The 27461-nt window shown below is 38.6% G+C and overlaps 1 protein-coding gene across 3 annotated transcripts in view; it reads left to right on the forward strand.

Moving 5' to 3' along the window:
- POU6F2 (POU class 6 homeobox 2) overlaps positions 1-27461 on the forward strand; it is a 507860-nt gene that overhangs the window by 88582 nt on the left and 391817 nt on the right. For all 3 annotated transcript variants that reach the window (XM_033193710.1, XM_033193712.1, XM_033193709.1), the window contains one exon: positions 15634-15805. In XM_033193710.1, coding sequence (XP_033049601.1) covers positions 15634-15805 — 172 coding nt within the window. The remainder of the gene's footprint in view (positions 1-15633; positions 15806-27461) is intronic.

A 27461-nucleotide genomic window follows, 5' to 3' on the forward strand; every position in this document is an offset into this window, starting at 1 on the left:
ATAATCCAATTAAGCCTGACAGCCAAGAAGGAAGCAGCCAGTACTGGTTCTGCAAAGGCAGCTAAAGCTGAGAGATGATTTATTTGATTCTCAAAAGGAATTTGGTTGATAGAAAGACCATTGTGGTAAGATAGTAAGAAAAAAAATGGCTTAAATTTGAGTTTTTGTAAGATAGGGGTTATTGAATTTTTTTCCTAGTTCTGTGAGAATAACAGCTTTTTTATGGCCCAGTAAACCTTTTAAAATCTTTTATTTTTAATTCAAAATGTGTCTAGTGCTTCAACTACCAGGCATGTTCCTCCACACTTCCGTTTTTGCCTCCCTACAAAGCAGCCTTTTGGAAGGCACATCAGACCTTGTCATGCCTTGCTCAAAACCCTCAAGTGGTTTTCTCTTGTGATTGGAATTAAATTCCATGTCCTTGCAATGGCCAAGAAATGGCCCACTAGATCTGGCCATGGGCCACTTCTCTAGCACCCATGCCCCCTCACTTCTCAGCCCCACCAGCCTCCTGTCCCCAAGAGGGCACTAAACAGGCCCCCAGTGCAGGGCCTTTCCTTCCACATGGCCTTGTGATGCTCACATACCCTTCCCCTCAGGCACTGTGGCTGTGCCCACCAGTCCCTTCACTGTGAGACCTCTCCGATTGCCTTATGTAAGTTACATACCCACACCCCTCCATGTCACCCTATGTCCTGCTTTGTTTTTGTTCATAACACTCATTACTCTTCAACATCATATTTAGTTATTTCACTTTTGCCTGTCTCTCCCACTGTAATTTTAGCTGCAAGAGGGCCCTGGACTTGATCTGTCTTGTTCAGTGAGGTGTTCCCCTCACCTAGAGGAGTGGAGGTATACAGCAGTGGTCCCCAATGTTTTTGGCACCAGGGACCAGTTTCACAGAAGGCAATTTTTCCATAGACTGGGGACAGTTTCAGGATGATTCAAGCACATTACATTTATTGTGCACTTTATTTCTTCTATTATTATTACATTGTAATAGATAATGAAATAATTATAAAACTCACCATAATGTAGAATCAGTGGGAGCCCTGAGCTGGTTTTCCTGCAACTAGACGGTCCCATTTTGGGGTGGTGGGAGACAGTGACATATCATCAGGCATTAGATTGTCACAAGGAATGGGCAACGGAGATCCCTCACACGTGAAGTTCAAATAGGGTTTGTGCTCCTACAAGAATCTAATGCTGCCAGTGATCTGACAGGAGGCAGAGCTCAGGTGGTAATGTGAGCGATGGGGAGCGGCTATAAACACAGATGAAGCTTCACTTGCTTGCCCACCACTCTGCTCCTGCTGTGTGGCCCAGTTCCTAACAGGCCGCAGACTGGTCCTTGGCCCGAGGGTTGGGGACCCTTGGCATATAGTACTTACTCAGTAAGCACTTTGGATAAATAAATAATGTTAAAAACACTACCAAAGCCAGGTATGGTGACTGACACCTGTAATCCCAGTACTTTGGGAGGCTGAGGTGGGAGGATCACTTGAACCCAGGAGTTCAAGACCAGCCCAGGCAACATGGTGAAACCCCATCTCTAAAGACATACACACACACACACACACCACACACACACACACAATATCAAAGTTAAATGAGAAAAAATTTCTAATAGTCTTTGTGCAACAACAAATCAAACTGGTTTCCACTGGATTTTAAAAATGTATTCAGGTTCAAAAGTCTATTGCAGTTGATTATTTTTATGTCAAAATCTGGGAATTTATTTCCGAGTTTATTTCAACACTAATTCGGATTTTTCTGCTTATTTTAATTCAAAAGACGATTTCCTGCTGATTTACTTGAACGAAGTATTCAGCAGGCTTGATTCGAGTTTTGCTTGACATACTAAGGAAATAAGTACTCACAAGATTCGAACGCCAAGGGCAAGACTTGCAGACAGAGCTCAAATCTCACAGGGCGTCAGGACAGGAACCAGGTACATGGAGGAAGGTAGATACATGGGCCCTTGTAGTTGAGGTGTGAGAGAAAGTAGGAGAACCTAGCAATATTTCATCTCTCATTTGTGTTGTGCAGGAAACAGAAAACTTTTCAGGCAAAATGCATGGCCCTGTGGAGTTACAGTGCAGAAGCTCAGTGGAGTAGCGTGAGAGAGGATTGATTGTGTAATGAGGCTAAATTTCAGCTGTGGAGGATCGAGCTTTCTTGGGGCACAGGTACATCGGTGTCATAGGAACAGACCTCGCTTACCTATTAAAATTTGGGATAATTCAGCCAGCATTGAGTTGATGTTGTTCTTCTTCAATCTATATGCATTTTTGCCTTAAACAATTTGTCTAAGCAAATTAATGATAGCAAGTGGATACTGGATAAGCCCCTAAACCCACTTAACAGAGCCAATTGTTTATGAAGACTTTAGCTCACCTGTTTATACATGCTTTTATGAAGGTGTCTTACTGATTTGTTAAAATGGGTCTGATTTTCCCCTTGACAACACGTTAGCCATTTTAGGTGCTTGAGGATATTAAGTCAGCAATTCTTTACAAATACTCAGGGAGAAACAGCAACTCAGATGCTTCATCTGTTCCATCCAGCAGTGCCAATCTTGAATGGCTGTGTGGAAACCTCGTTTCACTCTGTGAGCTTCAGAGTGTGAGATGGTGGGTAGTCAGTTGCGGATTACCTCCCTAAAATGAGAAATAAAGCCTAGAAAACCCGTCAAAACTCCCTGCGTGGAGCGACATGTTTATTTATTAGCAGCCATAATGAAGTCAAGACAGTGCTTCCAAGAGAGGGCGTTGTGTTTGTGTGTGCACATGCCTAATCTACGTACATAGAACACATTGCGTCAACATGATCAGGGTGCTAAGAAAATATTATTACTGTGAAAGTAGACAGGCACATGGAAGATGCTGAATACAATTACTCTCTTCCCTTTGCCGATGTCTACTAGATGGTGACATTTTTTATGGTAGTTAATGTTTCTAGATCTTTTACATTGCTCATTGTCCCTAGCACAACACCTGGTACTAATGAACTATCAATAAATATTTGTTGAATTGCATCAGTTTTGTCTTAAGTAGGCCCTGATTCAGAGCCATCCCCAATCCATGCAAACTAAAGAGGATGTAAGTAAATATTAATAAAGGCTGGCCTGGTTTTTAAATTGCCCTCAATTTCAAAGGCTAGAGATTTAAAGAAATATTTACTTAATCCTCTGTTTATAGTTTTAGGTTGGAAACAAATCTGCAAAATATTTTTAATAGGGGTTAATACAGACAGCTGATGGAATGGGGATAACCTGTATAACAACAACAACAACAACAAACCTTCCAGTTCATGTTTTCGTGAGCAGCCAAATCCCTGGGAATGAGAAGATTTAGCTAATCTTTTCAATCACATTCTTCCTCCCTCCCCACCCCCATCTCCTTGGAATTATGTTATCTCTGCTCGTCTTAAAAGCTCAGAAGCCTTTTGAATTGGAGCTGCATTCAAAGGACAGTCAAGGGTCACCCTTGGAATATTAAAGGAGAGTGGATTACAGGAGAGGGAGGGACCGGAGCAGCTGGCGCTGGGCGCAGCCGTGTTCAGACCCAAGGCAGAGAATGAGAGGAAAACTCCACAGTATCTTATGCTGGCCAAGAGAAAGCTGCCCAGACTGCTGGGAAGCAGGAAGCAACGCTGGGGCAACCAAGCCACATTAGCGGTTCCCAGCGTGCGCTATTGCAGTTTGGGAACAGAGGGAAGGAAAACACTTATTGGTGAAATCAATTAGGCAATGGCTCTTTGAACAGAAGTAGACTGGCTTATTTAGAGAATGTGGAGTTGTGAACCTTGTAGAATTAAAAGCCAGATACTATTTTAATTCAGAGAGAAAATTCTACAGAATTTACAGCCTCCTGACAGTTACTTTTTTCTTAAAAATCATAAGATGTTAGGATTTATAGAGTTACCTTCTCAAAAGACTTCTGAGTAATTTTATTTTAAAAAATCTAAACTGGTCGGGCATGGTGGCTTATACCTGTAATCCTAGCACTTTGGGAGCCCATGGCTGGCAGATTGCCTGAGCTCAGGAGTTCGAGACCAGCCAGGGCAACACAGTGAAGCCCCATCTCTACTAAAATACAAAAAATTAGCTGGGCATAGTGGCTCACACCTGTAATCCCAGCACTCTGGGAGGCTGAGGTGGGTGGATCACCTGAGGTCAGGAGTTCGAGACTAGCCTGGCCAACGTAGTGACAACCCATCTCTACTAAAATACAAAAAATTAGCTGGGTGTGGTGGCAGGCGTAGTCCCAGCTACTTGGGAGGTGGAGGCAGGAGAATTGCTTGAACACGGGAGGCAGAGGTTGCAGTGAGCCGAGATCACACCACTGCACTACAGCCTGGATGACAGAGTGAGACTTGTCTCCAAAAAAAAAAAAAAAATTTCGAATATTTCTTATTATTAGAAATCCAGACTGGCAGACTCCTGTTTGGTTGATTGTTATGTTGTTATTTCAATATCGAAATTTCTTATTATTACTAAGCAGTTGGCCTGCTCTGAGCACTGTTTGTGAATTATTTATTTAATCTGCTAATCCATCCATCCCATGAGACATGTACTGTTATTACCCCATTTTCCTCTCAGGGAAATGAAGGCTCAGAGAACTGTGCCCTTCAGTAGGTAGAAGGTAAACCCAGGTGAACCTAACTATAGGCTCTTGTACTCCAGTTCCCAGGCACTCACTCTGGCACCATGGGACTTGGGTGTGGGGCTCTTCGAGGTCCCAGGTAAGGCTGGCCACAGACTGCCTATTATAGGCCAAAGGGCATCTCTGTGGAGCTAGACCAGGAAGCACCTGGACGCTTTATTGCCACATGACAGAAAATTGTCTTAGCGATTTTACCATCATTAGAATGTGAACAGCACATTCCCTGGTGTTGCAGTGCCCAGCCCAATGTCACAGCCCAAGAAAGCTAGACCAGGCTCCAAATGGGGAGGGCCTGGAGCCGTAGGTAGGAATTCTGGCCCAATTCAGAAACTACTGTGGAAACTGTCAAGTTTTGAGCTGGATTTTTAGGAATATTAGTCTGTCAGCAGGGGGCAGGATGGATTTTTGTATTTATTTATGGAAATCTGAAACCATGAAGAGCTGGATGTTTTTTGAAGAAAAAGTTTTTCTTCTCAACTTTGTCATCAGAAGGACAGAATTAGACGTATACACATATTTCATGTAAAATTCATTTAAATAAATTTCTTCTAAGAAAAATCGTACCAAGAGAACATTTGTAGTAAAATCACACTTCTAATACGCTGTGTGTGTTTGATGACACTGCTCCTGAAGGCCGCGAGGAGGCTGGGACCACAGTTAGTGCTATAGAGGTGCTGGCAGTGGCCGGCTTCCCTCAGTGACATGAAGATGCTTCCAGCTGGACGAGGAGACAGAGCCCAAAGGCCGAGCCCTTGGGGTGTGGTCCCTGTGCACACCTGGGGCCCCCTGGGGCTCTGCTGCCTTCAGTTTGTTGCACTAATCCCTGGACTAGCTTGGTAGTCGCTCCTCTCCCATTCAACTTCAGTCCTGGGGCAAAATGAGACTTTCCTTTTCCTTTCCAGTGTAGCTATGACATTCTTCCATCTTGTCCTATTTACAACAAGTAATGCAGTCACACAAACTGAGCTCACTTCTGCTTCTGGAAGCAGCGTATGGGTCAGTGTGTGTGTGTGTGCAGAGTCAGAGAGGTATGATAGCCGGGTGAGGCCTCGGCTTCCTATTATATAGTTTCAGACACAGCTGAATGTATGCTAAAAATATCAACCAAAGCTAATCCTTGCTCTGAACTTCCCTTTTTCCTTTCCTTTCCTTTCCTTTCCTTTCCTTTCTTTTCCTTTTCTTTCTCCCTTCCCTTTCCTTCCCTACCCTTCCTTTCCTTTCCTCTCTCCTTCCCTCCCTTCCTTCCTTTTTCTCCCTTCCATTTCCTTCCTTCCTTCCTTCCTTCCTTCCTTCCTTCCTTCCTATCAATCAATCAGTCAAACACACTTACTGAGAGCCTATTTTGTATCAGACATAGTGCCCAGTATTGGGAATTTTCACACATGTCTGCCTGCCAGAGACTCAAACATCTCAGCTGTAGGGTCTAACGCCTAAGTGTTTTGGAAAAGTAAATCATTGATAGGTGCAGCAAACCATCGTGGCATACGTTTACCTGTGTAACAAACCTGCATGTCCTGCACATGTATCCTGGAACTTAAAATAAAAATAAATTACATTTTTAAAAAAGAAAAAGAAAATGATTAGCTAACAGACAAAGTATCATGATTTTATTGCATCTGTGATGCATTGCAAATATGCAATATAGGGAGATCTGCGAAACCCTTTCCTCAAGTATACTAAAGACTCCATATAAAATAGATAGGAGGAGCCAATATGGTCTTAAAAACTGGGAGTGGGCACTTAGGTCTTCCCCTGTCTCCCTTTGAGGTCCTGGAGGCACCTCTCTAAAACCCTCAGGGCTTCTCAGAGCACAGTTTTAAAACCCTGGGACTAGAGAACAGGTCTTTCTATTCTGGAAACTGACTATCTCACTTTTGCAAAAGGTTGCAAATGTTGAGATACACACACACACACACACACACACACACATTAATTAAGTGTCTCTGCTAGAGTTTTTAAGATGCTAGAAAGTAAGCTCTTTTTAGGACAGAGACCAGATATTCTCTCTTTGTAACTCCCAAGCAATTCTACATTCAAATTGCTAAATGTAAATTCACTTTAATCTGAGTTGTATTCTGATTAAATCCTGATAGCTATTTGAAGCCCTCAGATTATGAAGAGTGTATGAATATAGGGTATGTGTATGCAATGTCAATACTGCTGTATAACCCCATTACCAAAAGACCAGATCTAGATGATCCTGGATTGAACTCTTATTGATGCTTTTTCACAAAGGCAGCAGAAATTGAATTGATGGTGCTATTAGGTTGTCAATACCAGTGTCTCCCTTTCTTCCCAGATAAGTATACATGAGGCATTGTCCATATAGTCATTTTAACCTCCTAGGGGCAAAGGAGCTGTAGAGGTTCAAGGTGAGGATTCCGAGGAGGTGTGTCCAACTGTGTGCTAGATGCTTTGTAGAAATCCAGACTGGCAGACTCCTGTTTGGTTGATTGTTATGTTGTTATTTCAACCAACAGGTTTACAGTGATGAGCGGTTTGGCTTATTTGCTTATCTCTATTTAAATACAGCTGCATCGGTTTTCATTATCAATTGGAGTAGCCTCTAGAGTATAAGCATAGTTAAGAGAACGTGGCATTCATGGTGGGACTTGGAAAGGGATAGAGACCCTATGTGGATACTGACAGGAGAGGAGGACACTTATCTGAAAAAGAATATGATTAGCTAACAGACAAGTATCATGATTTTATTGCATCTGTGATGTGTTGCAAATATGCAATATGGGCAGATCTGTGAAACCCTTTCCTCAAGTATACTACAGACTCATTTTCTTTTCAGCAAAAAGACAAGAGACCCTTAAACTGCCCATATGTGCACACTCATTGTTGGTAATGAAATACCATCCTGTTACACCAAAGAAAATCTTGTATTTGCTGTATTATTTTTTTTCTTTCAAGATGATTCTGTACATTCACCTTAACCAAATATTCCCTTGATAAAGTGTTGGGGATTCGTGGGACTAGCAAATAGTGTAATTTGCCGGGGACATCCTTTTAACAGAAGCTCTAGACCTTATTTCACTGTGTAACGAGCTTGTTTGCCTCTAATACTGCTTTCATCTGACTGGGGGTCATCACCCGGTTCAGTGGGTTGTGTAGCAGATGGCCTGGGGCAACATTTGTATGCACAACTATTAGGTTCTTTTTGGTAGATAATGGTAGGCCACCAAAACTACCGTTATGGTTAGAGATGAGTGAGGGTTTGCTAAGTCGTCCTCAAAGCCTTGCATTCTGGTTATGATGAAAATAAGCTCTCAGACCAAGAGCTGCCATACGTTCAGATATTTATTAAGCACGCTTTTATTACCAATTATTTCCAAATAGTTTACTTGACTTGTCTGAAAGCTTAATGAAGTCATAGTTCTCTGTCATTTTAGATGAATCTAGCATACCTTGCATGAAGGTTCATTAAGGCAGATATGGTAAAGTTCTAGAAGCAAGATCTATAAGCATAGACAACAACACTTGCTAGATCATTAATATTCTCTGCTTGCATACAAAGGTGGGGAAGGTCTCCAAAATATTTTAGCCAATACACATATTTTGAATATGACTAATTTAACCAAATGAGAACCCATCTAACCTCCATTAATGCTGATCAATAAGGCACTAATTCTACCCAAATTGATATAAATGATACTAAAAAGCAAAATGCAGGGGAAGGGAGTGGTGGTCAGTGAACAATGTTTGTGGTGGCCACGCCTGGAATGTGGCTTTTCTGATTGAATGCTAGTCTTAGAGCATGAATATCAGTTAAGGCAACTGATCAAACCCAGGGCGGAGCTCGCAAGTCAGCAAACTTTTTCTGTAAAGAGGTAAATGGTAAATATTTCAGGCTTTGCAGGCCATAAGGCAAAATCCAGGCTGCCCCAGAGGAACAGATAGGACCTTGAGAGAGGCAGCTCCTTTCAGGCAGGAGCAATTCCTGAGAAAGGACTCCTCTATTGTGAGCTACTGAGGGGCAACATGCCTGGCTACTGGGAAATGAGTGCCTTGGTTCTAAAGGCGCCATTGCACTCCAGCCTGGCAACAGAGCGAGACTCCGTCTCAAAAAATAAAAAATAAAGGGAGGATCTGGGCAGCATCCCACAGCATCCGCTATAGCATCTATTTGAGTTTTCAACTTCAACGATTTGGTGGCTCGTGCTCCAAACGGAGAGTGTGGAGAGAAAAGTAAGTCCCAGTTAGATCCCCTAACGTGGGAAGCGGTATTGTAGAAAATAGTCTGTTTGTGTAGTACTTTTATATCTTTCCAAACATATTCATACACATTATCTGTACATTGCCTCACTTGAGTCTCACAGTATCTTTTTTTGGTTGTTTTTTCGAGATGGAGTCTCGCCCTGTCACCCAGGCTGGAGTGCAGTGGCGTGATCTCGGTTCATTGCAACCTCCACCTCCCAGGTTCAAGCGATTCTCCTGCCTCAGCCTCCTGAGTAGCTGGGATTACAGACGCCCGCAACCATGCCCGGCTAATTTTTTGTATTTTTAGTTCCACCGTGTTTGCCAGGCTGGTCTCGCAGTCCTGACCTTCTGAACAGCCTGCCTTGGCCTTCCAAAGCGCTGGGGTTACAGGTGTGAGCCACGGGCTCAGCCGAGTCTCACAATATCCTTCACGAGGTATAGAAAACCACATTGGTATGGGAATCAAGATAGAAGAGACAGCAGTTCTTGGTCCTGCCAGTAATTAGCGCTAAATTAGGCAATATCCATGGGGTCCCCTCTTTAGTACGCCACTGTTACATGCAGCATTTATTTTTAATTTTCAATGTCCTGCTTGATTGTCACAGAATACTTATCTTATATATTTTGGGATAGGATTAAAGAAAATTTCAGCCACACTAACTGTAAAATGGAGAGACGGGGAAAGCGATAGCAGCTGGGAATGTTGAGTTGAGGAAGGAAGTGCATGCTGGGATCAATATTTGGCTGTGAAAAAAAATCTACTGTGGAACAATCAAAGGTATGCATGTATAAGCTTTATAATGAAGTGCATTATAATGGAAATTTTTGTCTGTTGAATATTTGCTAGAAATGCGGGATTTTCCACTTTTTTTTCAAAATAATTTTTGTTTGTGGCCCAAAAAGTGACATTTAAAATAAAATAATCAGTTGTGGGTGAACTTATAATAGTTTTAGTATCCTTCTTTGATCTTTCCAAATTTTCAAAATGTTCTACAATAAACATGTACACTTACATCAGTAAAAAACACTTATAAAAATAAAATATGGTCTTATTTCAGAAAGTCAAATAGAAGTTCTTGTTTTAAAAACTACTGAAAAAGTAAGGAAATAGTGAATGATGAAAAATTAGAAATGTTTTAAAATTTTTGAGAGAAATACTCTTACATTAAATATCATATCAAGAGCTAAACTAATTAATAATATTTGGTAATTGATAAAAGAAACTAAGTTTGTTTTTCTTCATGACTATTTTCTTAACGATATTCACACTTGACGTTGCCCTTTCCCCAAACCTACCAATGCCTCATTTCTTCCTCTTAATTCTTTTTGATTTCAATTTTTACCTCTTCTCCATGGGAGAAACTGAACATAAAATATGATGATGTGTTTGCATCTTAAATTGGATGTACGTAATTTGTTTCTATCCTTTCCTAAGTTTAAATGTAGCATTTAGAGATGAGGGAAAATCCAATACATTTTTTTCTTCATAATGAACGTAATTTTTCTATTGAATTCTAGAAATAAATCTGTTGTGTATTGTGTAACTACCATACTCGAGTGCTTCACAACCAAATGAATTGTTTCCCTGGATTTTTGAAGCCTGCCTTTGTTATTTGCATTTTCCTCAAAGCTGTTCTGATGGCCTGTTTTGTTGTTAGTTTGTATGTACGTAAAAATATGCTGGACCTCATTCAAGCTCAGTGTAGAGAGGTGTGGGTATTTCCATCGCGTGGCTGCCACTGGACACGAATGCTTTGCTGAGTTAATTATCTCGCCATCTTTAGTTTCTCCGACTATAAAATAGAATGACTATGCTTATCAAAACTCTGTTGGTTAAATTATTGAAGGTCTTTAGCTGAATTACATATTTGTTTATGTGGTATTATTTTTAGCAGCCTGGTTAAAAAAACACAAAGCCCAAGTTGAATTCTCCTCCTTAATACAGTCCCCTGTACCTACTCTTTCAAGGCTTTATCATAGAAATACACTGGGACATCTCTATTTAAAAATTATAGGAAAGTACATCAGAAATTAGCATATAATGACAGTATATATGGTTAGCACGTAGTAAATCATATATCATATATGGTAACTACACATAATAAACTCTAAGAAACATTAATTAGGTAAAAGTTGTTAGAATGTGAGAAGCACTACACAAGTAGGTACTTGTAGAAGTGTTTGAGCTTAGTATTATAGAATCATTAAAAATTAGTGCAGTAATTTACAGATGATCTAACCTTGCCCCTTCCAGATCTATTAGATAATATAAGAGTTATAAGGCAAAGACCTCCCATGGTCAGATAATCTTGGGAAATGCTAGGATAAGATAATTAGATGGACTTCTTTCCTGGTAGACTTCCCTGCTGAGTTTTCCACGTGGGTACGACTGCAGAACTCTTTCATTGCAGAGTGTCTTTTGGGGCAAGTGTTTTGTGGAATGCACTTTGGGAAATATTGTTTTATTATAGACTTTTCACTTTGTAGACAAGAAAACCAAGGCAAAAAGTGGTTAAGTGGCTTGCCATGTTTATCTAGAGGGTGAAGCTGAATGCAAGCCTGGTCTACTATACCATCTTGCCCCATATATTTCATTCAAGCAAAGTCATCCAGAGAACTGTTTTGTTCCTACATTCCACAGGGAAGATGATGTCTGGGACTAGGGTATCCAGGCTTTCACACCTTTCATAGCCACTGGCTCTGGCTCATAATCCAAAATCGGGGATACCCCATGAGTTACTAAGTCCATAAGCCTTGAATTTTTTCTCATTGCCTACTGGGTATAAAAGGTGCTGACTTTTGGAGATGAATCGGCCAGGGTTGAAAATGCAGCTTTACCACTTAGCTGTGTGCCTTTGGGGCAAGAAACAGCCTACTGAGCCTCCATCTCTTACCCATACAACGGGGCCGATACCTTGCATAGCTGGGGTAACATTAGATCCACCTAAGGAGCCTGTCTGGTAAAGGCATTCAATAAGTGGGACCTATTTTTATTCCTTGATAATGCTTGAAGGAGACAAATAATCACTGTGTAGTTTCTAATGATGATTGCAGTCCTCTCCTTGTAGGACATGAGGAAAATTTTTATTGTGATTTTGCTAATAGAAACTACCTCTCCTGCTTCTCCTTTTTTATCCATCTGGTTCTTGGGTCTCTGATGGTCCCTGTGAGTGTCCTGTATTGGCACATGCCACGTCCTATTCTTGCACACATGCAATGCTGTTCCACGGTGGACCAGTCACTTTCTTCTGTCAGGGATGATAAACAAATTGCAAAGAAGTCTCAACGTCTTCTACTGTGATAGTAACAATTTCAGAATTTCAAGTAAGAAGTCTTCATCAGCTCTATTTTACTTCTCACCTGCACTAGCTCTTTCTGTTCCTGTTTACCGCTGCAGAGATCCTTGTACAGGTTGAAGTTGCAGGTCTGTTACATTTCTACAAGCACCTACATAGGTGCAGGTTGGAAAATCCTCTCTTTACTCCAACAGAAAGGATTTCACAGACTGCTGTGGCTCTTGGCAGAGAGAGAATGACTTCCAAGCCGAGTGCTACTTGAAAGAGGCACTCCCCCATCACTTATAAGTCTGTACTCACTGGTTACTGCTTGTGACACATTTTCAAATGGACCCCCCAGTGGCTGCAGCTGTGATTAAAAGCTGTCTGCTCTCTGCCTCACTGGGGGTTTGCTGTTTAACCATGTCATGTATGTATGGGTGTGTGTGTATATATATATGGGCTGCATCATGGAAAACGTAAAGTGTTTTTAACACAAAAAAATTCAAATGAGTACTTGAATGACAAACTCTTGGATTTTCGAAGCTCAAGTCAGTGAGAGGCACTAGTTGGGAACCTAGCCAGGTATGAGGTACATAAAAGTAATTTAAGGAAGAAGAGCTAATGGTCAGTGAACATATACCATCTGCCAGTGCATGTTTTGCACACATCAGCCAGACGGAACATCTTAAAGATTTAAGTGCACTTGAACTCAGCAGCAGCATTTCAGCTCATCAGTGTGGTTCGGGATTCAGTTTGACCCTTCACAAATAAAGCAAGAGTAGAATATTCTTTCTTAAGTTTACCCAGATATTCACTGGCACATTAATAATCATGTCTGACTTATCATAAGACTGCTATTCTCAACATAAGTTTATCATTAACGTTATCTTAAAAAATGCTCAGATGAACAGTACAGCAACAGAGACTGGGTATCTCAAAGGTATAGGTCACACCCCTTCCTTTAGATTAGAGAGACTGAGGATTCAACCTTTCATAAAGTAAAAAGAGTGGACTAGAATGTAAACCTGGGATCTTGACATCACATGACAAGTATACTTAGGAACGCCACGAGGTCAACCAACGAGCGTTGTTTCTTTCCCTACCCACCCACCCACCCACCAACTGAATCAGAACTCGAACAGGCATGCTTTCTTAGATATTTAGGAAAGAGATCTGGGGAAATTTTGAGAATTGTGTGTCTCCTTTCCCTTCTGCCTGCCTCCTCCATCTCCCCCAAGTTTCAAGAGCCCCAAATCCCGGCAACAAGACCCAGTAAACAAAATGCAAATCTATCACTAGCAAATTCAAGTTGACAATACTGTGAATCGACTGCATTGATTACATTGACTATATTTCAAATATTTACAATATGGTGAGACAAGTCTAATTTCTTTTCTAAGGAGTTCAAGGTAGGTATCACCATTTCTGAGGGGGGAAAACAATGGAGAAATGTTTGTAGTTGCTATCTGCAATAATCTGGTGCTGACAGAGAGTAGTATTTTATTTAGTAATTAACAGTGTAAAGGGGAGAGGAGCTGTCATGTTGGTTCTTAAGCTGGGGAATGTGATGAAAGATGATATCTGCGATCTCATCCTTTCCACTTGTTTAGGATTGTCAGGATGAGAAATGTCAGCATTATGAAAGCTCGGCTCTGCTCTTGATATGATAAAACCCTTCAAAAGCCAGTCTTTCTCTCTCCCTCGTCCCCCTCCTTTCTCGCTCTCTCTCTTTCTCTGCACTTGCTTTTTTATTTATCCTGTTTTGTTAGATGGCAGAAATATAATTCTTTTCTTTCTTCCTATTATAAGCCACCATTTTTGTTTTATTATATGTTTCACAACCCCTAATGCCCCACTGAAAATTACCTTGTTAAATGACAGTGTTTCAAAGCCATGAATCCTTTCCACCATTCCCTCAGAGGTTTGAAACAGTCAACAGACTGTAAAGAATAAATAATAAAAAAGTATTGATTATTTTGATGACTGTGAGATTCAATTAAGTATTAATTTTGCCCTCCAGTGGACCTATCAAGGTATTCAAAAGGGAGGATTCGGCTCAGCTAAATGCGTGCTGAGTGCTTCAGCCTTAAATAGGGAGAAAATGTGTTTACCTACAGTATTTGAAGAAGAAGTGCATTGATGCACAGAGTCCAATATTTAAGTGCTGTGCAAATTAAGCCCTGGTGACAGTGACATTGTTTTCAATGGTATGAGTATTGACTAAAGAAGTGCATTTGATGACAGCTTAAACTATTTGTATTGATTAACATTTTCATAGATTATCATGTGTCATATCAAATTCACTTTTCAGGCATGAATACATTAAAACACACACACACACACACACAGGCATACCGCAACCAATGCAATGGTGGGACCCAGGAGCATGCCGCCCCACCTGCTTCTGTGCTGGTCACCTGTTTCCTGCTCAGGAACCATTTAGGCATGAACTTGGCAATAAATAGCTCCCAGATCTCGCAAAAAGGGCACTTCTTGCTCTTCCTTTCCTTCTGCATCTGATATTGTGCCAAAACAATATTATGCGTCTCAGTTTGCAAATGGAATAAAAGACTACACTTGGAAAATATTTCTGATTCTAAAATGCCCTCCTAAATGAGCTGAAGATAAAGCAGATCGAAATAATTAGGGGGAAAAGTTTGTCTTTTCTGAAGGCGATTTTTGTTTTCTTTTTCTTTAATGCTCTGGGTGTGTGATGACCTAGGTATCCGAATTATTGAACACAGTTTGTAAGTATTTTCCCAATTCCTTAAAAAAAAATTTAAATCAATTTTCGTGTATTGTGTTGTGTATTATTTGCTTTAAAATGTTCATTTGATTTGGGGTCAGCTCCGGTTCCCAATCTGGGACCAGTGAAGCCAACTTCTAAGGGTGCTTATAGAATTTACATAAGAAATATCTTTTATTCCATTGAAAGCCTTTTGAGGTCTCTTTTCTCCCTATCTTTTTTCTCTGCTCTTGGGATAGGGTTTAATTGCTTCTCCCCCGGGGAGAAGGCTTCTTAAAATAGCCCGTGGTTCCTCCATAGGGTGCTCTTCCTTTTTAGTATGTTGCTGAAGTACAAGCCCAGCACTTTCTTTTTTCTTACTGCATTAAAGACAGAACAAGGTGTAAAACCATTCGCACAAAAGCATATCCCACAATTAAAGCTGTGTTGGTTAGGTTGCTTTCAAATAAGTTTTTTTTTTTTCTTTTTTTTTCCTCCAAAGCCTCCTGAATCTCTCACATGCTAGTTGAGCTTTAATAGGGTGGGGAGTAATGGAGAACTCATCGGATCTGTAATAGCTCTTCACTTGACTGCAGCCAGCAATAACAGCGGGAGCAGCCAGAGATAAGAGAGGAGAGAGGGAGAGTGTGTGTGGAAGAGAGAGAGAGAGAAGAGAGAGGGAGAGGGAGAGAGAGGACACGCACTCTAAAGCTGCCACTTTTTTTTTCCTCCCCTTCACTCTTTTCGCCCATCCTAGGATCCAATGATAGCTGGACAAGTCAGTAAGCCCTTGCTGTCAGTGCGGAGTGAAATGAATGCGGAGTTGAGAGGTGAGGACAAGGCTGCTACTTCAGACAGCGAGCTGAATGAGCCCCTGCTTGCGCCTGTGGAATCAAATGACAGCGAGGACACTCCCAGCAAGCTCTTCGGTAAGTCTGTCTAGGCATTTCATTTCAGTACTACCATGTTGTCCGGAAGAGCAATCCAACCCCCCCAACCCCCCCTTTTTTTCTGTTGTTCATTCAGTTTTCTCGTAAGTACTAAAAAGGAGCATCTTAGAGGTGCTAAGCCACCGAAGCTGATTCCAGCCAGCTAGGAGGATGTCCTCCAAACTTTTGCCAACAAGGAACTTATTCACTGCCCATTTTGACTTGTCAAATATTGCTAAAGTCCCCAGGCTGGAAATTATTTGGAAAAAAATAGAAAGTGGTAATAATGATCAGGAAATCGGTTCCATTGTGAGAATTGGTTAACATTTATTGAGTAAATATCGACTCGGTTTCAGGTTGCTTCGCAGCCTTTTGTTAAGGGTAAGGTGAGTAAAGACATTATTTGTCGTCTAAAGATGGGAGAGGAGAACTGAAAAATATCAATACAAGTCTTGCTATGCCAGGTAAACAAAGGTGGCCACGGGAATTGCTCTAAGAAATAACATGTGTCATCACAATCAGAATGAATATTTCTTCTTTAAAAAAGGTGATGAGGAAAGAAAACAGGTTCTCTGATTCCCTCCTCTACCCCTCTCCTTTTCAACATTGTGTTTATAGCCTCATAACTAAAAGTAGAGGCAGCCCAGGACCTTTTAGGAATCTTTGTTTCATAAACAAAACAAGAACAAGCAGAGTGCCACTCCAGCAAAGACATCTGTCATTCAAACAGATGACACTCTGCAAGCCAACTCATGCAACTGTGATCTCTAATCAGAAAGGGGAGTGGGTTGTTGAGGCGCGTGCCTGAGTGATAGATGTTAATGGATGTCTCTGCTGGAGAAGCACTTTAGGGTTCAGAGTGACGTTAGGTTTTCAGAACAATTGCTCCTGAAACATTTGCTTTTAATTATTTTCAAGTGCATGTGTGTGCACACACACATAGACATAAGTATAACTACTAACCTGACGTATATATATCAGGCAGAGTACTGCTTGGTCTCAGGTAAGAAACAGTCAAGCACCTGAACTTCAAAAAAAAAAAAAAAATCATTACATAGACTACTACTTTGTTAAGAAAATCAGCAATTCGGCTTAAAACACAGGCTTTATTTATTTATTTATTTTAACAGACAGAAAGCAAGCTGCCTTGAGTGTTTGGCAACTCTAGGCTAGCTTGCTTCAAAAGACAAGCTTTTGCTTAATTTTAAATGCTTACTCAATCAAACATTAGAGAGATGTCACAGAGAAACTCTGCTTTTCAGATTTTCTCTTGGTACAATACTGTTTTATGCTTAACAATATACTAGATTCCAATTGCAAGAAATTCTTTGGTACCCCCCTCTTCTTTGAAAAGCAGCAATGCCACCTCTGACATGAATTTCCAAACCCGTGCATTCGGGTTTTAGCATTTTCACCCTAAAGAAATATTTTTACAGTGTACATTTTTATCCATATAGGAAGAATTATGCACTAAAACCTTCACTTCAATTGTAGGAGGGTAGTGAGAAAAGTCAGATAAAATGATAAATTACAGAAAGGTAAAAGCCATGCCCATACCCCTCTGATGTTGAGTATGCTAAGTAAGCACTTTGACTTTTAAAAAGTAATCAATTTGAGTTCAACAAGCTACAGATAATACATTTTTGTTCCCAAACTTTGCATGCATTTAAAATAAAAGTAAATGGATTTTGTAGACTTGAGCTTGGAGCTCCAACTTGTTTTCTTTCAAGTAATCCAAAAGAGGGGTGATTGATTTTTTCATTTGTTTAGGGTTCCCAGTGTTGAACACTGTTATAGATTTGTTATGCTATGTCTTACTGATTTGCAAGTGTAGAGAAAAAAGCTTCAAAAATTCCAAGAGGGTCAAAGAGATTTGAATTAAAAGTTTAATTCAAAAGTAATATTTTTGTGAGGTGCCATTTACTAAGAATTCGTAGTTTAATGTTAAAATCATAGTGGATTTTAGAAGGAATCCGCTTTTCATTTTGAAATTCTCAACTTCTGAGTTTGTGTGAGAGAACACAGCAAAATCTACATCTTACATTCCTTTTGAATTCACTTAATTGTCTTTGGTCTCTAGACTGTTTTTCAAACACAATGCGAGTATTTCCCAGTTTCCAATTAGGTCAAGAAGAAATCAGTAGATTAACAGTTTTGAGAACTTGAGAAAAAATTGGAGACAATATGGGAAAGAAAGAATAGAAAGGGTCAGGAGGAAGCACCCTAACAGTCTCATAAGGTTTCCTTCGCAGGGGCCTGTTATGCTCTTACTTTTTAATATTACCAGGACTTGGCCATAGCAATTCAAGTTTACGTAACTGACTAAAACTTTCCAGAATAATTCTGTCCCAGAATTTTTAGCAACTTTGGCAGCACAATTTAAGGAACCATGATTTTCTTTGATATGCATATGTTCAAGTCTGTTTTTTGTTTTTAGATGTAGTCTTGATTATACCCTCTACTTGGTAATGAAGAATTGTGTTCTTCCTGAATAGTTGACAGCATCTGTGTTTTTATCTAAACAATAATTTTCTAATATACTCTCTCTCTCAAACTGTCATTCTTCTGTATATACACTATAGTATTGAAAATTGGGCTTCTCTAATGAGATGGCAAGATTATGACAAATCATGTGCATCTTGATATGTTTAGTTTCATGGAGAGGCATAACCAACAACAGGAGACAAGCAGAGCTCAGGTTTTTTTATTGTACCTGAAATTTCACTATAAATGGATTTCTTTGAAGCCTCTTCCCCCATCTGTGTACTGTTCAAATTAGCAGTCCAGAGGACAAGTCTGTTTCCCTCACAGTATGGTACCTTCAGCCCAAAACTGCAGGAGAAAGGCTAATACTGATGCCCTCTATGGATAAACAAAGGAAATTCCAGGAACCATTGGGCCTTTTATGCCTCTCCTTAAATTGCACCTCTGCACTTAACAGCATCCAAAGGGAAACATACTGTGCAGAATGTTTCAGTGCTCTGAGCAACTCAGAATACCAGAAGGAGAAAGGAGAAGCCATATGCCAGCCTAAGTAGAAAGTTCAGAAAAGGGCCCTTGTGTTTTATAAAGTAATTACATCAGTGGTAACGTTTTGCTTAACTTGAACAGCCATGGAAACTAAAGTACACTTAGGAGAGATGAATCCACATTTCATTGAGAAACATGTGGTTAGGTAGTTCTCTGTGATATCATTAAGTGGTGCATTATTTATTCTTCTAAAGCCTGTAGGATAACTATCTCCTTTTTCAGTTCATGACTGTATTATGCTAAGCTCTGAGCCGTAAGAAACAGTATAGAGGAAAACAGGTTTGCATGTGGTTGGGGGTGGGGGATTATCAGAGAATCTGGAGCTGTGTCTCACAGAGCTTCAGCTGTGTGATCAGATGAGTGATGCTACATAGAGCCAGTCATTTAATATGTGACAAGTGATGTACATATTGGCAACTATTCTCAAAACTGGCCTTTGGCAAACCATCTTAAAGGGAAGAGGTTGCTGTGTTTCTCTAGTGACATTTATAGTACTCGTGTCAATGTGGTGCTTCGCTTTTAGTTATGCCCATCAAGAATTCAGTGTTCCACATTCAGCCAAGTTGGATGCTAAAATTCAAATGGTAGCATCAACAACTTGGTAGGGAAAATGACGGCGGAAAGGATAAAAGTAATATATATCCTTGGAAAAAATATGTACACTAAAGTTTTCCCATGCACTCTCAGCCGAAGAAGTGAGATCTCATAAAACATGCCCTAAATACTTTCTCCCCTATATATTTGAGATTTGAAAGATGATTTATTAACAGTGTTTCTCCTGGGAACATGTTTATTGTTTGAAGTTAAACCTCATGATTTCTTTCCTTTGAGTCCCAGCTATCTTGGGTGGCTGCGTTAGTCTCGGTGGCTGGCTTCTCAGTTGTACTACACTGTGCATGAATTGGGCACACAGTTAAGAGTCTTGAGCTGAGATGGAACTACAAAACCTTGTATAAGCATTGCATCCAAAGTAACAAGTTTGTGGTTGATTTTCTCTTCTGATATTGTGCTTTTCTAGGATAAAAGAAATTGCATGCAATGATACTTTTAAGAGTGGGTATTTTCAATGCCATTTATCTGTGAGCTGTTGGAAAAGGCCTTAAAGTTGGCTCAGGGATTCCTCCATGCTATAGAATGTGCTATATTGTGTATTTCTTTTCCTTTCTGTGATCTTTCTCACAGAAACATGCATTATAAGATTTTTTTCTTTCAAATTGCCATCCAGTTTGACTTGATTAGAATTTATGGCAGTGGAGTCGCTTTCAATGACAAAAGGATAAAGGACTAAATTGTCTGTCACCCCTTGAGACAGTGGTCTCTGCAGGTCAGCGTGGAGGTCATTGCAGGGCATTATGGGGACTGCACTTGGGGATGTTGCTGCCTTGCGCCCGTGTTATCAGTGGAGGCCTTCATTATGGGATCACTGTCTTCATTACTTTGTTTAAACGTCTCTCTCCAGGCTTCAGTACCTTGGGTATTTATAATATTCTGATTAACTATTCTGGAGCCAGTAATCAGTACCAAGAGCTTAAACCCAAGAGAGATTTAGTTAGGAGGTGATGAGGTAAATTCCCTAGAGAAATATATTTATTTAAAATATGTATCATGCTTCTATATTTTTAGAAGTTTCTATATTATATCAATTGAAAATTTATACCCCTTTTCACCAAAGAAAGTTTTGCTAAAGAAATATTAAAAGTATATTTTTTAAATCAACTAAATAATTTGAGTAATAGATTTATGCAAAAACAGTTATTTAAAAGAAATCTGTAGAAACCTGTATTTGTGGACGTAAGTGAGATGCACAAGGTATTTGTCAAAAATCAGTTATGGTTTAATAGTCAAACAAGCCCTTGTCATGCTGCTGCCTACTTGAGTGAAAAAAAAAATGCATATTTGGATACACTTCTTACATTTAAGAAAGTCTAATGCACAGGGGTATTTTTAAAAAAATCAGTGAGAGGCTGTGTGCCTTTGGGCAATTTTAGTTTAGATTTTCCTCCCAGAAAAACACTGTAATGCTCCATTGATAAATAAATCCACTTTAAATAACATGAATGTGTAAGCTTTGAAATGAAAATAAATCCATATAGAGAGGCACTGGTGTTCAAATTTTTCACCATATTTTTCTGTGGAGCTGCTCATTTCTAAGTGAACTTCAGTGGGGGACAGTGCACAATATGTGCCAGAATCGTCAGTGGGAACCTTCCTCTTGCCTGTCTTTGCTAGCTCTTCGCTATGCCTGGGGTGCTCAGGTCAGACCTCTGTTTAAAGCAGGAAGTTCAATATTGCAGTGTCCAAGGATACTCCATGGGAGCACATTAGCAAGTCAAAATACTGATACAGTTTTACTTTTTTCTCCCCTTTTATTTTGATTACTGTGATTCTTGTATTTTGTTGTTGTCATTAAATTGTCCTAAAAACAACAGGAAATAAGGTATTAGAAATGAGATTAATCTGTGATCATCACTCCTTTAAATGATCCCATTTTCATCTCTTGAATGTCTTGGATGTTTCTGACTTAAAGGTTACATGGCATTACAGTGTTTTTGTAGTTCACCCAGCCCAGTTTATGTCATAATTAATAAATAGAGGTGCATTTCAGATTCAAGCTCCCAAGGCTCAGCCCTTAAGAAGATTGCTCTCGCTCTTAATTACCTGCTTTAATTATACAGCTAGCATTCCCGTTCTCAAGAATTGACCAAATACGTTTTTCTCCCACTTCAACGTTGAGATTTCACTTGACCGTTTCAAGTGGACCTTGTTTGTTATGAGACAGTCAACAGTTAATTTGTGAGAGAATTGGCACTTTCTTTGATTGACGACCTTGCTGGTTTATATTTGGGGATTAATAATACATCAGACATTCACACATTAAAAAGAAAGTAAATGTGAAGAGGAAGAGTAGAAGGTTCAGTTCTGCTCTTGGGCTGCCCTGATTATTCAGGCCTTCCCTGGGAATGCAGAGGCAATCGGAGAAGCAGGCACATTTGCCCAAATATGCACCTGGCTCCACTTAACATGTTTCTTGATTTTTTATGCTAAAGAAAAAGATAGCAAAGTGTTTATACCAAACTGGCACCCTGTCAGGGGGCAATCTGTATAAAGTTTCCTGCTGTCAGGTTAATAAATTTTTAAAAAATATCCAAAGGCAGAGGTAGCTAGAGAAAGCTCATAGTAACAGTTGCCATTCTCCAGCCGATGGGTTTCTCTTTAATATCAGCCTGGCTCTGGAATTTTCTTGTTTGTTGTCTTCCTGGGTTCTGTACTTAGCTGGCGTTTTTGTTCAGCTTTTCTTTTATTCATGCCATTTCAGTCTTACTTTTTAAATGTTTATCTTTTTAAATTTCAAATGTCTTTTCTTTGAGAGAGAAACAAGTGAGCATAATTTGTTTTAATTTTTTATATGGTATTTTGCAGTTGAACATATACTTTGTCATGCTATGACTCTGAATGAGCTTCTAAATCTATCAACACTGGACTTTTCTTTGGGAATACCTTCAAGTAATATTTATTCATAAAGGAGTATCTGTGCTTTGGCAATATGGGGGCTACTGATGAGGTCGATTTTTAAACATGTTGATCTGATTCTTAATCTTTTCAATGTAAACTTTCACCTCCTGATTGTCAAAGTCAGATTTCATAAAAATGAAACAAGTGTGGACTTGCTTGGAGACATCTCCTAGTCTATGCTGTGACACTTTATGAGCTATCAAAAATGGATTAAGCCCTTTTAGTATGAATGCAGAGGTCAGAAAGAATAACATTGGATCTCTTGAGGCTAAAGAAAGTTTGTCATTTGCAGAGAAATGGAAATTAACTTTGTTTTAGAAATATTCCAAGGTAATTTTTTTTAAACTACCTAATCAAGATGCCTACCCCCTGAGATTGCTTCTTAATAATTAGCTTCTACTTTAAAAAATTTCCTAGTATGTTATATGAATGTCTATATTTTATTTGAGAATGGAAAAGAAAATCCATGCCCAAACTTCTCTTACAGTTTTTCCTTCTTAAGTGATTTTAAGGTCTTATATGTAACAAGAATATATTGTGATTTTTTCTAAATTAAAAAATTAGCTACCTGGAACAACATAACTAATAGTCTAAGCAAGTGACTAATTATTGGAGGACCACACTGCCATTAAAACTATTTGAAAATATAAGGAAAAATGATCAGATTATAATTAGAGAAACTAAATAATATAATTATATATGAACTAAATGCTTAAGAGATTTGCTGTACAAAAGACCATTTGAAAATGGGACTGTATAATGAAATTTGCATTCACTTAGATGGTTAAAAATGTTCTTAGTAAATAACCAAAATAAAACCTGTCAGTTTAGCTCATGAATGAAGTAGAATATGAAGGTATTTTTAGGATACTTATGATGTCCCAATGATAGCCAACATGAAACAGTTTCACAATTTAATGAATATGTGTATCCTGCCACATATTGTTTGGCATTAAGTAGTTTTCTTAGTGTTTCATCTTTTCCTCTAAAATAATTAGTGTTTCTTGGGATTGCCCTGATGTACCTTCCAAATATTTTGTATTTCTTTAATTTCATCCTATTAATGAGAATAAAAGCATAATTATGACAGAAGTTTGTGAAAGCCAAGGAATTCATATTTAAAGACTGATATTAACACAGTGTTTTAAAATAGCAATGCAAATTTATCCATTTTCTTGCCACTTCCATACTTTATTTTTGTTTCCCTCTATTTTCTTTCTTAGGCACCGTGAGTGCACAGTGAAAGAAGTGTAATGCTATCTGTATAAAATATTTGTGTGTGTCTATGGTCTGCTTTTCTCCGTATTTTCTTCATACACATACAATGCTTCAAATTGTCTTACTGAATCTGTAGTATGTATGTATTTTCTCTATTGTAAAACTAACAAAGTCTCATTTATAATAATAAGCTTTCTTTTAGTTCATGCTATCCATCCAACATTTAAATGCATTTCTCCTGTATATTTAATAAACAGTTCCCTGATAAATGTATGAAAATTAATAGCTTACCAAAAAAGGGAAACTAATTATATTGTAGTATTGCTTCAGCTATACTTGGGCTAGAATCCAAGTTCCAGTGTCTTCTTCGATGCTGCTGTTTACTGAGCAGAAGAGACAAGAAGATTCCTCAGGATTTGTGCAGTTTAATTGAGTAAAGAAATCTGGGGTTTTTGGACAACTTGACTTGTAGAAAATATATGTAGTTTTAAAGCATACCAACTTACCTAAGCTAGGGAAGACTCTGGGATCTAAAATATTGGGAACCTAAATACTTGTCTATTTCTGGGATAGACATATATCACAATATAAACATTTATCCTTTTCTTTTTTTAAGTCAAAGGCATTTATTCAATAGTTATCAAGCACAATTTTTGTTACACATTCCTTTACGGATTCTATGTGCCTATATATCAAGGTAGAGTGTGTGATTGGTGCATAATAAAGAAATCATATTTTAAACATTTACTATTAAAGTAATGTGGTATGATTAATCTCCTTTTGCAGTTCTTGATGACCACATATGTGGTTATTTGTCTTTTAATACCAATATGGCAACATTTATTTTTGAAAATTATTGATTTAGGGTGACTTCCTACAGGAGGGAATCATCACTGTCAAAGCAGAAGAGAAGCTAAGGGGTTAATATAATTTAAAACTGCAAATATTTGAAGCTGTTTTAAAAGCATGAAAAATTCTTGTACATGACTTTTTGCTCAAATCGACCCAGGGTAAAGGAGAATAAAAAGTCGAATGGAAACCCACATGTTCCTATATTTAAAAATGTATACACATGGAAGTAATGTGGGGAGTGAAATGCACTTCATCAAAACTGGCCTTTTCTTCAATATACTTACTTCATTTCCCAAAATATTGCAAGATAGAAATGTGTCAGAAAGGACGCATGCTATTTGCAAAAGGAGAAGCATACAAGAAATATTGCATCAAACTCCTATTTCAATGGATCCATTTAATTAAATCCATACACTGTTCTATAATCTACGAATGCGTAAATATCCAGAACAAGGATCCTCTCGATTATGAGGGAAAACTTTCACAAACTTTTGGGAGGAACATATGTCACCGTTTTAAGTGTTGATTGGCTCATTTTATTCTGATTCCTAAGATGAAGGCAGGTTTTAGTCTTAAGCTTTACCCAAGAAATTGCTCAAATTTTCAGGTAGACTAGTCTATTTCTTTGCTCTAGTTTGAATCTTTACTTCTCCCATTAATTGCATCCTATATTCATAGCAATTTTCTAATAAGCCAACTGGAATCTGTAGGCCATCAGAAAAGTGTTAAAAATTATGCCTCATGTTTTAAAAGGAATTAATATCTACAGCTGCCTGCTTACAAAGAAAGAACTGGTCACCTTGGAGATTGCTGATGGCATGGAGGTGGTTGCAGTAGCTTAGAATGGTGGCTACTCGTCTTGTCATCTGTAGTGTATCAATATGTTTTTATAATGATACAATAACCTGAACCCTGTAACGGTTTATGGTCCTTTTGAGAATTCTTATGGATTCTTAGAGTGACGGAGGTCTGAGAAAAGATCTTGAAAGCTTTCACAAAATCTGGCTGGGTGACAGAAAGCTAGCAGGACTGTGATTTAGCTGCTAAGAAATCCTATTGACCAGGAACATCATTAAACTTTTAAGTTAAAACAAAAACCACAAAACAAATGGTAGATGCAAAGGGTAAGGGGTACCCAAAGTGGCAGTGAAAATTAAAACGTGCTGAAGATTCTTAAAAATAAAAGGCAAAATGCAGCAAGCCCATTGTTGATCTTGATCTCCTACTTAGAAATAAGCATTTTTAAATACACCTTTCTGAATATTGCAGTGTGTGTCGGAAATCTGTATTTGTGCATCTCCTTTATGGAATCTGTCAGAACTGATTGCTGCTCTTTCATTTTCTCTGGCTATTTTTAGTCAATGATAAATAAAGAACTTGAATTTTGAATCTGGCACCAGTGAGATATAGAACCAGAAACAGCAGGAAATAACCACAATGAGTAACTTCACATCAGTATCTGCATGGAGATCTCAGTCCTCTTAACATTTGTAATACTGCTAATTTCTATGGGCTTTTTAAAATACTTCCACATGAGCTCTCAAAACCCATAAAAGTGTGGCATGTAAAGTAAATTGTTTGTCACTTGCCGACGACCTGCCATATTTATTGTCAGGAGAAATGGACATTAGTTGGAAAAGCAGTTGTTAAAGGCCAAACAATTTTTAAAGATGGCAAAGATGCGCGAGGGTTTTCCTTTTTCTAACAATGAGCCACCCCTTCAGACATCAAAAGACAAGATAATAAGACACTTCAAGCACAATTCAAGATTATATTCAACATCTAAAGGCTCATCTCTTGTCAGTTTGCATTTACTCTCCCAGGGATGTGATGCTTCCATCATCTTTCTGTCAAGAGGAGTCTGGCAGAAGAAGCGAGGGCTCTTATTTCACACACTTAGGGTTTTTTATCAAATAGCCCACACTCGTTCTGATTCAGCCAAAATGGGGGGATAATTTGAAGAAGGTCATGCACAAGTACAAAAATCTCATATTGATTTGTGTGATTAGAAGGCATTAAAATTGCACGTTTATGTTAGTTGCTGAGATGTCGTGTCAGTTTATTTGGTAATACACTTTTGCAGCCTAGAAAAAAAAAATGACTTAAAATTTAAAAATAGATAGCTGAAAGCTGAAAGGGTTTGTTTTAATGTGGCTGTGTCTGAACATTTAGCAAGTGAACATAAAAATAATGTAAAGCTTTTAGTTTAACAATATATGAAATTAGCAATAAAATATTATTTCATTATATAATGAAATACTTCAGACAATGTAAAAGCAAAATAGCACAACTGTGCGTATCAGGTGAAACAAATATATATGTGAAATTTTTTAAAAATACTTCAAAAATTGATTTCATATCTTTAATATATAGATAAAACGTGATGGCATTTTCAATATAAATTTAATTATGAAGCTGTTTTACAATGGTTATCAAGTTTTTAACATTTTGCACTCTTTAAAATTACAGTGTCATTATATTTGTCATTTTATGCCATTCTTAGTATATATGCCCTTTTCCAGAGAGGATACTAAAGAATAAATAAAAGGGTTTTTATTATTATTATTATTCTCTGTCAAAATTCATCACATTTCCTTCTTTGTTCTCTGACAGTCACAAAGCCACACAAAGAAACATTCCGTTTTGGTGGGGGCATGTTTATAGAAGTTAGAAGAACAATCTTTTCCTCTCAAAATAAAACAATTGATGAAAATAAAACCATGATATCCTGGGATCATTTCTATATTGAATCTTTGAAATTACTTTTCCTAGGAATTTTCATCAAGTCTCTGTTGTCTCCACTTCTTATATTTTTCTCCTTTGCTGTGAAGTGTTTTGAAACTGGATTTCTTACTTTTGCGCCACTTTCAAAACAAAGGAGGGGTACCTATATACCGTGCAGTTACAGTGTAGAGTAGAAGTGAAAACCCATAATTTGCCCTATTTATTGTATGAGTTTTTTCTATTCAATACAGTTTATGCATTCAACATGGAACAGTGAATTAATCCATTCAATAAACGCTTATTGAGCACCTGCTCTGTG

Source organism: Trachypithecus francoisi, unplaced genomic scaffold (genome assembly GCF_009764315.1).
Source record: "Trachypithecus francoisi isolate TF-2019V2 unplaced genomic scaffold, Tfra_2.0 Lachesis_group4, whole genome shotgun sequence".
NCBI lineage: Eukaryota > Metazoa > Chordata > Mammalia > Primates > Cercopithecidae > Trachypithecus > Trachypithecus francoisi.